Below are 13,076 nucleotides of genomic sequence, written 5' to 3' on the forward strand. Positions count from 1 at the left end.
TCTTATGAGGCCTTCTCTCCTTACAGTTTTAATATGCTTTGCTCATTCTCTACATTTAGTATTTTGAGTATTATATGGTGGGAAGGTTTTCTTTTCTAGTCCAATCTATTTATTGTTCTGTAAGCTTCTTGTATGTTTATGGCCATCTTTGTTTTTAGGTCAGGGAAGACAATTTTATGTTTGGTAGGAAGTAGTTTTCTTGTATGATTTTGTTGAAGATATTTTCTAGCACTTTTAACAGGGAATTGTTTTTATCCTATATTCCTCTTATCCTTAGGTATGGTCTTTTATAGTGTCACAAATTTCATGGATGTTTTGAGTTAGAAACTTTCTACATTTGGTATTTTCTTTGACTAATATTTGAATTTCTTCTATGGTATCTTTTGCACCTAAGATTCTTGCTTCTATTTCTTGTTTTCTGTTAATGATGCTTGTGTCTCTAGTTCCTGTTCTATTCCTAGGTTTTCTATCTTTAGGATGGAACCCATCTTTGTTTTCTTTATTGTTCCCAGTTCCATTTTTAGGTCTTAGGCATCTTCATTCATTTTCTTCACATGTTTGATTTTATTTTGATATATCAAATTTCAAGTGATAGCACATGCTGGCTATGACATGGAGCAAGAGGAACACCTCTATATTGCTGGTAGGAATGCATACTTTACCAACCACTTTGAAATCAACTTGGTGGTTTGTCAGAACCCTGGGAATAGTCCTACCTCAAGACCCACCTATACCACTCCTGGGCATATACTCAAAAGATGCTCCAAAATCCCACAAAGATATTTGCTCAACTTTGTTCATACCAAAGCTTTTCTTCATAAAAGCAAGAAACTGGAAACAAACTAAATGTTGACCAACTGAAAGACTGATAAAGAAAATGTGACCCATCTACACAATGGAGTACTTACTATTCAGCTATTAAAAGCAAAGACATCATAAATCTTGCAGGAAATTATATGGATTTTTAGAATATCATTATGAATGTGGTAACCAAGTCCCAAAAGATATGCATGGTATGTATTCACTTATAAGTAGATATTAGCCATAAAATACAGGATGCCCATTCTACAGTCCACAGACCCAATGAGGCTGGACAGGAATGAAGGCACAAGCCAGGATGCTTGGGCCTAATTTGGAATAGGGAATGGAAAAGTCATAGAGGGTAGATAAAGGATGAGAGAGGGGATCAGGACATGGGATGTTCAGTGTCATGTGCGATGAGGGAAAAGGGTGATAGTGAGATGACCATAAAAATGAATGGAAGTCTGCAACCAATGGAGACAGTGAGAGGTAGGGATCATATCCAAAAAGAGGTGGAGACCTTGGATAGGAAAGGAACCAAATAATGGGAGTGTCCTTAACTGTAGAGAGTCGTGGAAAGCAGAGACATCTCTGGCAATCCGATGCTCTCACAAGTTCTGTAATTTACTGTCTTTGTGTAAGGGGAAAGCACGCGAAGTCACAAGCCCTTCCCAAAGCATATAGGATTTTATGGGCAATTAACCAACCAGATATGTACACATCACTCCAGGGGGTATTTAACCAGGGACTTCTCGGGGCTCGGGGCCTTTTCTCCCAGCCGGTTTCCACCAGCCGGCCTTTTCCCAGCGGGTCTTTTCTCTATAACATCGTAATAAAGATCTGCTGAAGAACTTTGGTGTCTGTGTTATCTCGCTGGCGAGTACAGGCCACCAACATAAGTGGGGCCGAAATCCCGGGAAATTCCAAGGTACCCTGTGGAGAGAAGGCCCTCCTATCCGGAGTAAAACGTCAAAAAGACGAGACTGCAGTGGAAGACAGAATCAGCGAGGTATGTTTAATCCTGAATCTTTTCATATTTCCCCTAAATCACAAGCTGCAGTGGAAGCGTTGGCTATCCTTGTGCCGGCTTTAATTGTATTTCTATTGCTATTATATTGCTTTCACCGGTACGCCTGTTAGAATCTTGCCGCTTGAGCCGGCCCCCCCCTTCTAGCAGAGAGTTGGTTCGGTCCCCTTCCAGCAGTGTTTTCAATCCGGTGCGATTCTTCCAAGGCAAAAGAAACTTGGTTCCACCTTTCCTTTAGCTGCCTTGAGCCGCGGGCTTCAGCGAGCAAGCAGAGCCTTAATCCCGCCCCCCCGCTGGGTGCTGCTTCAGGCAGCGGTTTTTATGAACAGGCAGAGGCTCCACATAATTAATTAGCTGCGAGTGAGCTACGGAGCAGAGCTTTTCCCGGAGAGTCAGATTCCCCCCAAAGATACAGCATGGGGTCCTCACAGTCAGTGGTGATGGGGCTCCAGACTCTCCTGGGACAACACAAACTGAAAGTTTCTGCTCATACATTGGAAAACTTTGTCAAAGAAATAGACAGAGTGTCGCCTTGGTACGCTCGCACAGGAACGCTGACGCTCGCCTCCTGGGACAGGCTGGAACAGGATCTAATTCAGGAACAGCAAAATGGGAAGTTGAGGCCAGGCACACACCCATTGTGGAAATTGATACGGTCGTGCTTACAGGATCAAAAATGTAGCTCAGCTATTGTGGCGAGTCAGGAGATACTGAAAGAGATTCAGGATAAAAATTTACCAGTAACTGAATCTGGGAGAGCGCTCACAAGCTCAGTTAGGAGCTTGGGTAGACTGTCTACAGAAATTCCCCAGACGCCAGATCTGAGGGAGGGAAGTAGGGACCAGAAAGGTTCCTGGGAGAGTCCTTATACGAAGGAAAAGCCTCTATATCCAGTAGAGGAATTGCAAAATCTGAAATTATATGAATATGAATCGGGGAGGTCTGTCTCTTCCAAGTGAGAACCAGAGAGAGATGGAAAAATAGTCCGTTATGAGGCGGAAGGAGATGAAGAAGTAGTCCTCTTTGAGGCAGAAGGATTCCATTCACGTGGGCGGCTGCAGCCGCAGAGCAGAGAACAAAGGGAGGCGGGGATTAGAAAGCGCGCGCTTACAGCTCCCCCGCCCCCCTGGAATTCTCAGGCAGCACTCCCTGCTGCAATTTTGAGCGCACCGCTGCTGCCTTATGCAGACAAGCGTGGTGCAACTACCTTCCTTTCAGAGAAAGATAAAAAGAAAGATGTTTCAAGCCTTTCCAGTGTTTAAAGCTACAGAAAGAAGTTGCGTTTACACAGCGGTAGAATATACTTCTATTAAGGAACTTGCTGAGTTAGTTCAAAAGCATGGGTTTGATGCTAATTTTACAGCCATAAAGTTTGAGAGATTTGCCGCTATGGCAATGGCTCCAAATGTTTGGCAAAATACAATAAAAGCTACTCTCCCCAATAAAAATTAATAGATACTGGGGCTGATGTAACAATTATTAGAAGACAAGAGTGCCTTTAACCTGCCGTTTGTCTGATCCCTCATTCAACTAAAAGGAGTTGCTTATTCAGTTAAACCAAAAACAAAGTTCAAATTTAAGATTTATGAAATTAATGAGACATTACAACCTGTCTTGCCTACGTCAGTTACCATTCTAGTAAATACATAGAATTATTATAGATTTAAAAGATTGTTTTTATTGTTCCTTTACATCCTGGTAAAGGTGATGAGATTTAAATCCAATGAATTTATTAGTGATTCTTGAGAGCCCATGAAACAATGTCATTAAAAGGCTGCTTCAAAGAATGATTAATAGTCTTATATAAAAATTTGTTATTGCTTTAATACAGAAATTAAACATTTAAATCTCTCAGTGTATTTTATTCATTTTGTTAACTGATATCTCTAAAAAGAGTTTTTCTGTACGCCCTTGCTCTAATACAATGAGTTTCAAAATTTTAGAGTACTTGTTGCTCCAGAAAAGATTCAAAGACAGTATCTTTATAATAATTGAGAATTCAGTTACATCTTAAACAGATTGTCACACAAAAAATTCCAATAAGAATAGATAATGGAAGCTAGAGAGATGGCTCAGCTGTTAAAGGCTAGGCTCACAACTACAAATATTTAGAGTTCAATTCCCAGCAACCCATGGTGGCTCACAATCATTCGTAGTGAGATTTAGCGCCCTCTTCTGGCTTACAGGCGTACATACAAAAATTGGTTTACTTTTAATGATTCTTAAAAATCAAGTTAACAGATATTAATTGGCTAAAACCACATCTTAAACTTACCATAAGAGGATTTAAACCTCTGTTTGATGTTTTTCAAGGGAGATACAAATCCTAATTCCCTTCAACAGTTAACTGATGAGGGATAGATAGCTTTGTAAAAGTATAGAATAAGCTGTTGGTCATTAAAAGATAAATTATATAGACCATGATACATTGTTGGCTGTTTACATTATTGCTACTCATGTGCTCACAACAGACCTTGGCCAAAGAAACCATTAATGTGGATTCATCTATCTACAAGTAAAGTTTAAACATCTTATTTTGAAACTATTACAGTATTAATACAAGATTGTAAGATAGAATCCTGAAAATATTTTAGATGAAATGCTAATTCTTTATTCCAAATAAAAATTAAGTTGGTTATTGGAAAATAATGATATTTGACCTATTACTTGGCAAAGTTTTTAGGCAAAATTGATAATCATTATCCATGGACAAGTTGTTAACAGTTGTTCTCTATACATGCTTTTGTTTTTCCTATAAATTTACATGCAGCGCATAGAAAAAAATATTTACTATATTTACAGATGCCTCATCAATTTATTAGACAGTATATGTAATTATATCACATGTTCATTTTCTTGAATTTTCCCCTGCTTCATCACAAATAATTAAATTATGTGCTGTAGAAACTGTTTGAAATGCTGAAAATTCAAGCTTTCAATTGGTACACTCATAGCCAGATATGGCTATGGCTCATGGTTTGTAACTGCTTAAAATTGTTGCCCTTTTAGATATTACTAATTCTCAAATTTTACAGTTAATTATAAAAATACAGCTTAATTTAAGAAACATGTACTGTTTCTTTATAAGACATTTAAGGGTTCATTAGATTGCCTAGAGTCCAAGACAATGCCAGAACAGATTTGTATACCACTCAAATTATAGACCATATAAAAACAATTGGCCATACAATCTTATTCTTTATATCATCAAAATAATAATAGCTTGAGACTATAATTTAATATTTCTAGAAAGTGTACAAGTAAAATAACAAAAACTTCTTCTCAGTGTCCTCAATTTTCATAATGGTGTTAAGCCTTGAAGACTTACACATGATTAATCATGACAAATAGATGTTACTCATGTCCCATCCTTTGGGAGACTTCAATATTTACATGATTCTATTGACACTTGTTCCAGAATTATATTTGCCTCCCCTTTATAGGGAAAAAAGGCAGCACATGTTATGCAACATTGCCTTGAGGCCTAGAATGCCTGGGGAAAGCCTAAAATTCTCAACTTATACGTCTCAAAAGTTTGGATAATTTTGTCTCCAAATAGAGGTGACTCACCTGACAGGTCTACCATACAATCCTCAAGGACAAGACATTATAGAACGAGATCATCATACTCTTAAATCTTATTTTTTAAAACAAAAAGGGGGAGTCGAGGAGGCTCTACCCTCAGTGCCACGAGTCACCGTTTCTATAGCACTCTTTACCCTCAATTTTTTGAATTTGGACAGTCAGGGCCATTCGGCTGCTGACCGTCACTGCTTAGAGCCTGATAGGCCAAAGGAGATGGTCAAGTGGAAGGACGTCTTGACCGGACAATGGAATGGCCCGGATCCTATATTAATAAGATCCAGGGGAGCTGTCTGTGTTTTTCCACAGGAAGAAGACAATCCATTCTGGCTACCAGAGCGACTGACGCGAAGGCTCGTGATGACTGAAGATGACACTGCGAAGAATTCATCTGCAGATGTTTCCAGTCCTAATTTGGATCCTCCAAAATTGGGTTCCTAGTATATGGGGAGAACAACAATGGGCTATATTATCTGCTTTTCCTAAACCTATACCTGTTAGACATGATGCCATGGTGTTTCCAAGATTTCTTACAACTAATAGAACCATGGGGCTACCTTATCTTCCCTATGATAAAACGCAGGCCCCCCTGGGAGAAAATCGTTCCTTGCCTGAACGGGGTTCTCTCTGTTTTCAGATTACTGAGACAGGAAACTGTATAACTCTCTCGAAGAGAATCTTGGGGTGGTTTTATGAAAAGAGAAGCTGGGTTAAACTAACAACTAAAAGGAATGATAATGAAAAGGACAATAGTTATGTCAAAGAGTTCTCACAGTCCTTTTTACAACCAGCCATTTGGATAGATGGAACATTTTTATCACCCAAACTTATTGATGGAGAACATCCTCGTCAACCTAAGGTCTCTCCTTTTTGTAGTCTAGAAGATGAGGGAGCTGTTCTGCCTTGGTCTGATTGTCAATCCAGAGTAACACGATGGGCAGATACCAATGAAACTTTTTCCTTTCACCCAATATGTTGGGAGATCCTGGAGCTGACGCGGTAATGAGAAAGGGTCCTTTTTTACAGAGCGTTAGTATGAATCCTTTTCACAAATGGCTACTCTGTGGAGTTAATGGCAGTTGTACCGACCTCAACCCGCTAGCCTTTCTCCAGGGCAGAGCGACAGGAAGAACATCCTTTACAGGAGTTATTAATGGAACTATGGTGAAACAGAGTGCAGATCCGATCCCTCAGTTGACAAATCCTATTCAGTTAATTACTGGAGTTAACAAGATTATTGTAAATCAAACAGTATTTTCACCTACACCAGTGTGTGTTTTTCCACCTTTCTTGTTTATTCTTTCCAATTCCTCATTTGAAAAATGCACTAATGATTCATGCATGATGTCTCAGTGTTGGGCTGTTGGACAAGCTAAGCGTGCCATGGTTGCCAGAGTGCCACGATGGGTTCCTGTTCCTGTTGAAACACCCTCTACTCTATCATTATTCAGACAAAAAGGAGACTTTGGCATAACTGCAGCCATAATAACAGCGATATCAGTCACTGCCATTGCAGCTACAGCTGCTGGGATTGCTATGACAACCAAAGTCCAAACAGCAGCAGCCTTAAATCAGCTGTCCGCTACAGTGACAGAGGCAGCCAACTTCCATACTTCTGCTAATGCTGAATTGAAAGGCGGATTGATGATTGTTAATCGGCGCCTAGACTTGGTAGAAGAAAAGATAGATATCCTCTTTCAATTGGCACAATTGGGATGTGAAAGAAGTCTGGGAGCAATCTGTATTACTAGTGTTCAATATGAAAACTTTACTCGAGCAGCTAATTTGTCCAGACAATTGTCTCGTTACCTAACAGGAGAATGGTCAGAAGGATTTGATGAACTTCTCGAAAAGTTGCGAGCAGCGGTGGCAGCCATCAACTCAACGCGTGTGGACATTTCACTGACTGAAGGACTCTCCACCTGGATCTCTTCGGCCTTCTCTTTCTTTGAAGAGTGGGTGGGAGTAGGCCTGTTTGGTACAACCCTGTGTTGTGGATTAGTGTTCATACTCTGGTTGGTTTACAAGCTCAGAGTTCAGCAGAAACATGACAAAGTCGTGATTACCCAAGCACTTGCAACGTTAGAACAAGGTTCATCTCCCGAAATCTGGCTGTCTATGCTAAAGAAATAGCCAGCAAACAGATCCTCAGCTACTGCACCCCAAGGGCTCAGCCCATTACACTGGGTCAGTGAGGAGTTTTAGTCTGACTGGTCCTTGTCTGTGTAGCTCTGGTACCTGAATATTGAGGAAAACAGCCCTTGCACCCCTAGGAGGTGACTCCATTGCACAGGGATGGGTGTTTGCATCTCTCTCGGTTTCCCCTAGCCTTTGCACCCAGAGGACTCGCTTCCATTGTACCTGGTAAGGTGGGAGAGGCTGTATCAAACTATTAGTCCTTGATCGCTTATTCCCCCATAATGGAATTTGCTTGATTGGGCTTGAGTTTGAGTTTTGATTGGTACCGTGCCAGACAGACCAAGGACAGCTCTATCTTTTGTCTCCAGGCCAGCTGCCATTGGTCCCAACGACGGGAATAGGTTGATGCCATATGCCAGAGGTACACCATGTGGTGTGAGTTTACCCCATGTCGGGCATTACGAGTGGCCACAACCTGGGGTGCACATTCAATGAATGCCAGGTGTGGGTGCACAACCCTCGTAGCCTAAGACAGGGAGCTCACCATTCTTTGATGCTGGCTATGGGAGAACATCAACTAGCCTAAGACACGGGAAATGGCCAGTGCCTGTGATTCTCATTTAAAACAAAAAGGGGGAGATGTAGAGAGCCGTGGAAAGCAGAGACATCTCTGGCAATCCGATGCTCTCACAAGTTCTGTAATTTACTGTCTTTGTGTAAGGGGAAAGCACGCGAAGTCACAAGCCCTTCCCGAGGCATATAGGATTTTTATGGGCAATTAACCAACCAGATATGTACACATCACTCCAGGGGGTATTTAACCAGGGACTTCTCGGGGCTCGGGGCCTTTTCTCCCAGCCGGTTTCCACCAGCCGGCCTTTTCCCAGCGGGTCTTTTCTCTATAACATCGTAATAAAGATCTGCTGAAGAACTTTGGTGTCTGTGTTATCTCGCTGGCGAGTACAGGCCACCGACACTTAACAGTGACTTCCAGCATTGAGGGTATGGACCCCTAAGAGGCTGACATCCCTGCCCAGGCAGAAACCTTAATGGAGCTATAGAGACATCAATCCACACCCAAAATGTAGGCCTCCAAATTATCCAATCTACAAAAATACAGGGATGGGGAATGAAGCCAACACTGAGGGAATAGAGAGCCAATAGTCAGCCCATCTTGATACCCATCCCGTGGGAAAGCATCAAACCTCAGTTTATTAATGGTAGTCTGTTTTGCTTGGAACTGAAGTCTGGCATGAGTTTCCTCTGAGAGCCTCCACCTAGCAGCTGACTCAGATAGATGCTGAAACCCACATCCAAACTGTGAATAGAGCATGGGAACATGTAGAAGAATAGGAGAAAGGATTGTTTCCCCAAAGGGAATAGAAACTCCACCGGAAGACCAATAGAGTCAAGTAACTTGAACTGTTGGGTCTCTCAGAGATTGAACTGCCTGCCAAAAAAAATATACACAGTCTGGACATAGTCCTTCCCACACATATGCAGTAGATATGCAGCTTGGTCTTCGTTTGGGTCCCAAAGAATAGGAGTTGCTGCTATCTCAAAAGCTATTCCTGTATGTGACATGCTCTTCCATCTAGGCTGTCTCTCTGGCCTTAGTGGGAAAAGAATCCCTGAATCTCACAGAGATTTGAAGAGCAAGATTAGAGTGATGCCTGGGGCAGGGGGGAGAGTACCTTTCAGAGAAGAAGGGGAAGTAGGTGTGGAGAAAGTATTGTGGCAGGAGGTAACTTGAAGAGAAGAAATGAATTGGATGTAAAGTGAATATGTTAAAAACAAAAACAAAAAAATAATCTAGTGGAATTTTGACTGCAAGTTTTTCAACACATTGAATATTCTCTTATCTGAAGTGATTTGTACCAAAGGAGTAATTATAGGATAGACATTCATCAAAAACTTCTGAACAGTCAGGATTGCTGGGTTGTATATCCATAACAGAATGGAGATTGATGAGATGATGAAGTCCACCAAGTATAAAACCACAAAGAAAATCACCAGCAGCAAGATAGTTTGTGTGGCCTTTTTCTCAGGGGTTGCACTCAGATGTCTGATGCTGTGAAGATGCTTGCATTGCCTCTGATGTCTGAACAAGATAATCACCATGTATGCACTTGTGATCAGCATGACTCCTACAAGAAACACATCCCTGGAGGTTGTCACTGTTACAATCATTCCCCTGATGATGTAGTTCATTGATGAGAGTGAGCAGGATTTAGTGATCTTCATCTGCTTGGTCTCATTCACATTGGTAAAACCACCAACATAGAAGATCAGGTTACTACTAAGAGATAAATTGAAAGACCAAATATAAAAGAAAGAAGCATTAATCATGTGTTTTCTTAGTTTATGTTTAAATTTTGCCAGCCAAGAGGTACTGGGACTGATTGTGACAGCCTGGAACACACTCAAGAGGCAGGTGATGCTGATAGAGAGGCCTCTCATCACCCTGTTTGTGTATAAAGTTGCCTTACATTTGATGTCATTCTCAACATTCAGAGACTCAAATATGTCTGTAAGCATGATATTTCCTCCAGTGAGGATCATAATTATGTGAACTAAGGTCAGTTGACAATAGATCAGGTCAATGAGCTTAAGTTTGTGACCTAGGATTATCACAATATAAAAAACTAGAAGAAACATATTGACTAGGACTCCAAGCCCAGCTTGAAAATAAAGGACATTCTCTAATGCGAACATAAGTAGAAAGTGTATTCATCTTAAGAACATACTGGAATGCATATTTCTTATTCCTGAAAAAGAAATAGAGAACACATTAAACTTGTGATTCACTGGACAGTATGTCTATATCATCACTCTATTTTCTATACTAACTCTTGATTACCCTGCCTCTTTAACTTTTGGTGTTCCAGTGTGTACATCATGGCCTACATGTCTAGATACTCTCCATGTATCTCCTTTATATATAAAATACTACAGGTAATAAATGCACTCACAGTCATACCTGTACATAATACAATTTTGCCTGAATTAACTGAGTCTTATGACATAGAAATACAATACTATTGATATAATTTCCCTATTTTTATTTTATTTCAATTGTCCCTATTTTTAACACCTAAAACAGGACTGATGAGCACAGAATATTAATCAGAATTGTACAGCTGAACAAAACATATGTTGAACTGGAAAAAGAAATCACGAAAGATATTTTAAAATCAGGTGATTCTGTCTCATACTCCATATATTGACTATGTTATATTTTGCAACTATACTTGTTTTGACTCATAATTCTAATGAAGTCACCATTGTAACTCACAATAATCTCCTTATTTTACCCAGCAAGAGGTCTATCTCCATTCATTTTTTTAATGTTTCTTTTTCCATGAAACTGTACATCCCCAGAATCTAGAACTGAAGACACAGATAGTTGGAGACCATTGGTGTACATTCTATACTCTGTTAATTGTATAACTATTATGGGTAAAAGTGGCTATAAATGGCTTCTAGTTCAGTTTTCATCCCATTTAAGCACTTTGGGAACCCAGTTTCAATATTAAAGAATTAACTGCCAGATATCAGGAGAAGCACTATTTTTCTCTCCTTTTTACTTAGGAGGGAACTAAATCATCACTAACAGTATGATTTCTTAGGACTTTTTCAGATATCTATGTTTTTTATTTTACCTAACTATATAATTCTCTGAATTTATGTCCATCCCCCTTACCTAAGAACTCAACTATTTTCCTATTTCCATCTCTGATAATTTTTTCCTGTTGCTCCCCTTTTCCTACCTCCTAACTTCTGTATTTATCTCCTTCCTTCACTCAGTAAGCACTGTCTCTTCAATTTCTCTGACTAGAATACCATGCTATTCAGCACTCTATTGCTCCCCTCCCCAACACCTATCCTGGCAATGATCCCATTTTGTTTCTTTGATTTCTGTAGTTTCTATAGGCTACATAATCACATCTGAAGATGTCCAGCTAGAAGCCTACAATAAAAGGGAACTGGTGACACTAAGGCATACAGTATTTTCCACACATTATGACAAAGATGAAATGTTGAAGATAACCAGATAGTGATGCTGTTTGAGAATTTCTGTTTTAAAAGAGATTCCTTCCCATGCAGTTGAAAACAAGGTCCCAAATGTTATCATACGTCATCAGCACCCAGATATTCTTTACAGTTTTACTAAACTGTCTTGCTTTTGTTGCTTAGATAAGTTACATGCTTGCCTGGTTACCAGGAACAATTTATTATTGAGTTGATTTAATTCACTACTTCAAAATCAGCTTTGTGATAAAGAAATGCAAAACAACTATACTAACTCATATTCTCGTGATAAACTTATGGTCAATAATATTATCAAGCTCACTTACATATTCTGCATATATAGACACATACATGCATGTATGTTAAAATAAAAAAAAACAGAAGTTAGTAGAAGAGACCACCCTATAACATCACTATGAATATGACATGATAAATTGCACATGTTATATTTACATGATTTTTGCTCCTAAAATGTTTAATCAAATAAAAGAATGGATTCATCTCAGTGTTCAGAGCCAGACACTGGATTCTCTCATCAACAAACCTTTACAGTATCTGCACAGTGATGGTCTGTTGTTTGAGAGCTTGAGGATATGGGCTTGAGAGGCATATTGGTTGTTAAGAGCACTTTTAGCACTTGCAAAGCACCACTATTTGCTTCTTAGCCATGACTTGGTGGCTCATGGCAATGTCTAACTCTAGTTCCAGAATATACATTGCCCTCTCTGATATGTGATACCTGTGTTATACTGATGTACATGCAGCCAAAACATTCATATATATACAAACATAAATGAATAATTCCCAAATAAAAGCTCCTGGATAATACTTAATTCAAGACTTAGTTTACCAATTGAAAAACACTAGCCTTATTTGAATTTCAAAATTGCAAATGCACAAACCATGTATGTATATAATTTTTTTACTACTAGTTAATAAACAACTTAGTATAACAAAATATATAATATAAGTAACATAAAAGAACGTTAATATAAATTAAGAGAGTTTTCTAACATGTTCTTTTCTTAAGGTATGTTCTTTAATCTCTCTAGTTCCAAAATTACCTTGTAAATCTTTATCACGTATAGAAAATGAAACATCTTTTTATTTCTCTTCGTATATTTGTCATTTATTTAAGTTGAAATTTACTTGTTGAAATTTACAGCGCATGTTCATTGTTTTTTTTTTCCCGTTGGATATTTTATTTATTTACGATACAGATGTCATTCCCTTTCCCTATTACACCTCCCTAGAAATCTCTATCCCATTGCCCCTCCTCCTTTCCTTTTCAGTTTTATACCATTTTAAATTACATGCATGCATTAAAGTCAGTTATAGGTTGAAGGTCTAGCAAGACAATAAATGCAAATAGTCAAAGAACAAGCAAGGCATTAAAGCCAATTACGTGAACACTCCCATGTTCACTGTTTCTAAGGGTTTATCAGGATATCCAAAGTATCTGAGCCTACTTCTCTGTCCTAGCCAAAGTCATTTT

The 13,076-nt window shown here is 39.3% G+C and overlaps 1 protein-coding gene across 1 annotated transcript; it reads right to left on the reverse strand.

Moving 5' to 3' along the window:
- Positions 1 to 9,361: 9,361 nt before the first annotated feature.
- LOC114627090 (putative vomeronasal receptor-like protein 4) lies at positions 9,362 to 10,264 on the reverse strand. Its single transcript, XM_028774764.1, has one exon. It carries the CDS (start codon positions 10,262 to 10,264, stop codon positions 9,362 to 9,364), a length of 903 nt encoding a protein of 300 aa, XP_028630597.1.
- Positions 10,265 to 13,076: the final 2,812 nt, after the last annotated feature.

This window comes from Grammomys surdaster, unplaced genomic scaffold (assembly GCF_004785775.1).
Source record: "Grammomys surdaster isolate TR1022 unplaced genomic scaffold, NIH_TR_1.0 242, whole genome shotgun sequence".
NCBI classification, from domain to species: Eukaryota; Metazoa; Chordata; class Mammalia; order Rodentia; family Muridae; genus Grammomys; species Grammomys surdaster.

Coding starts and splice junctions, on each gene's coding strand:
- LOC114627090 (XM_028774764.1), bottom strand. CDS start 10,264: ATGTTCGCATTAGAGAATGTCCTTTATTTTCAAGCTGGGCTTGGAGTC.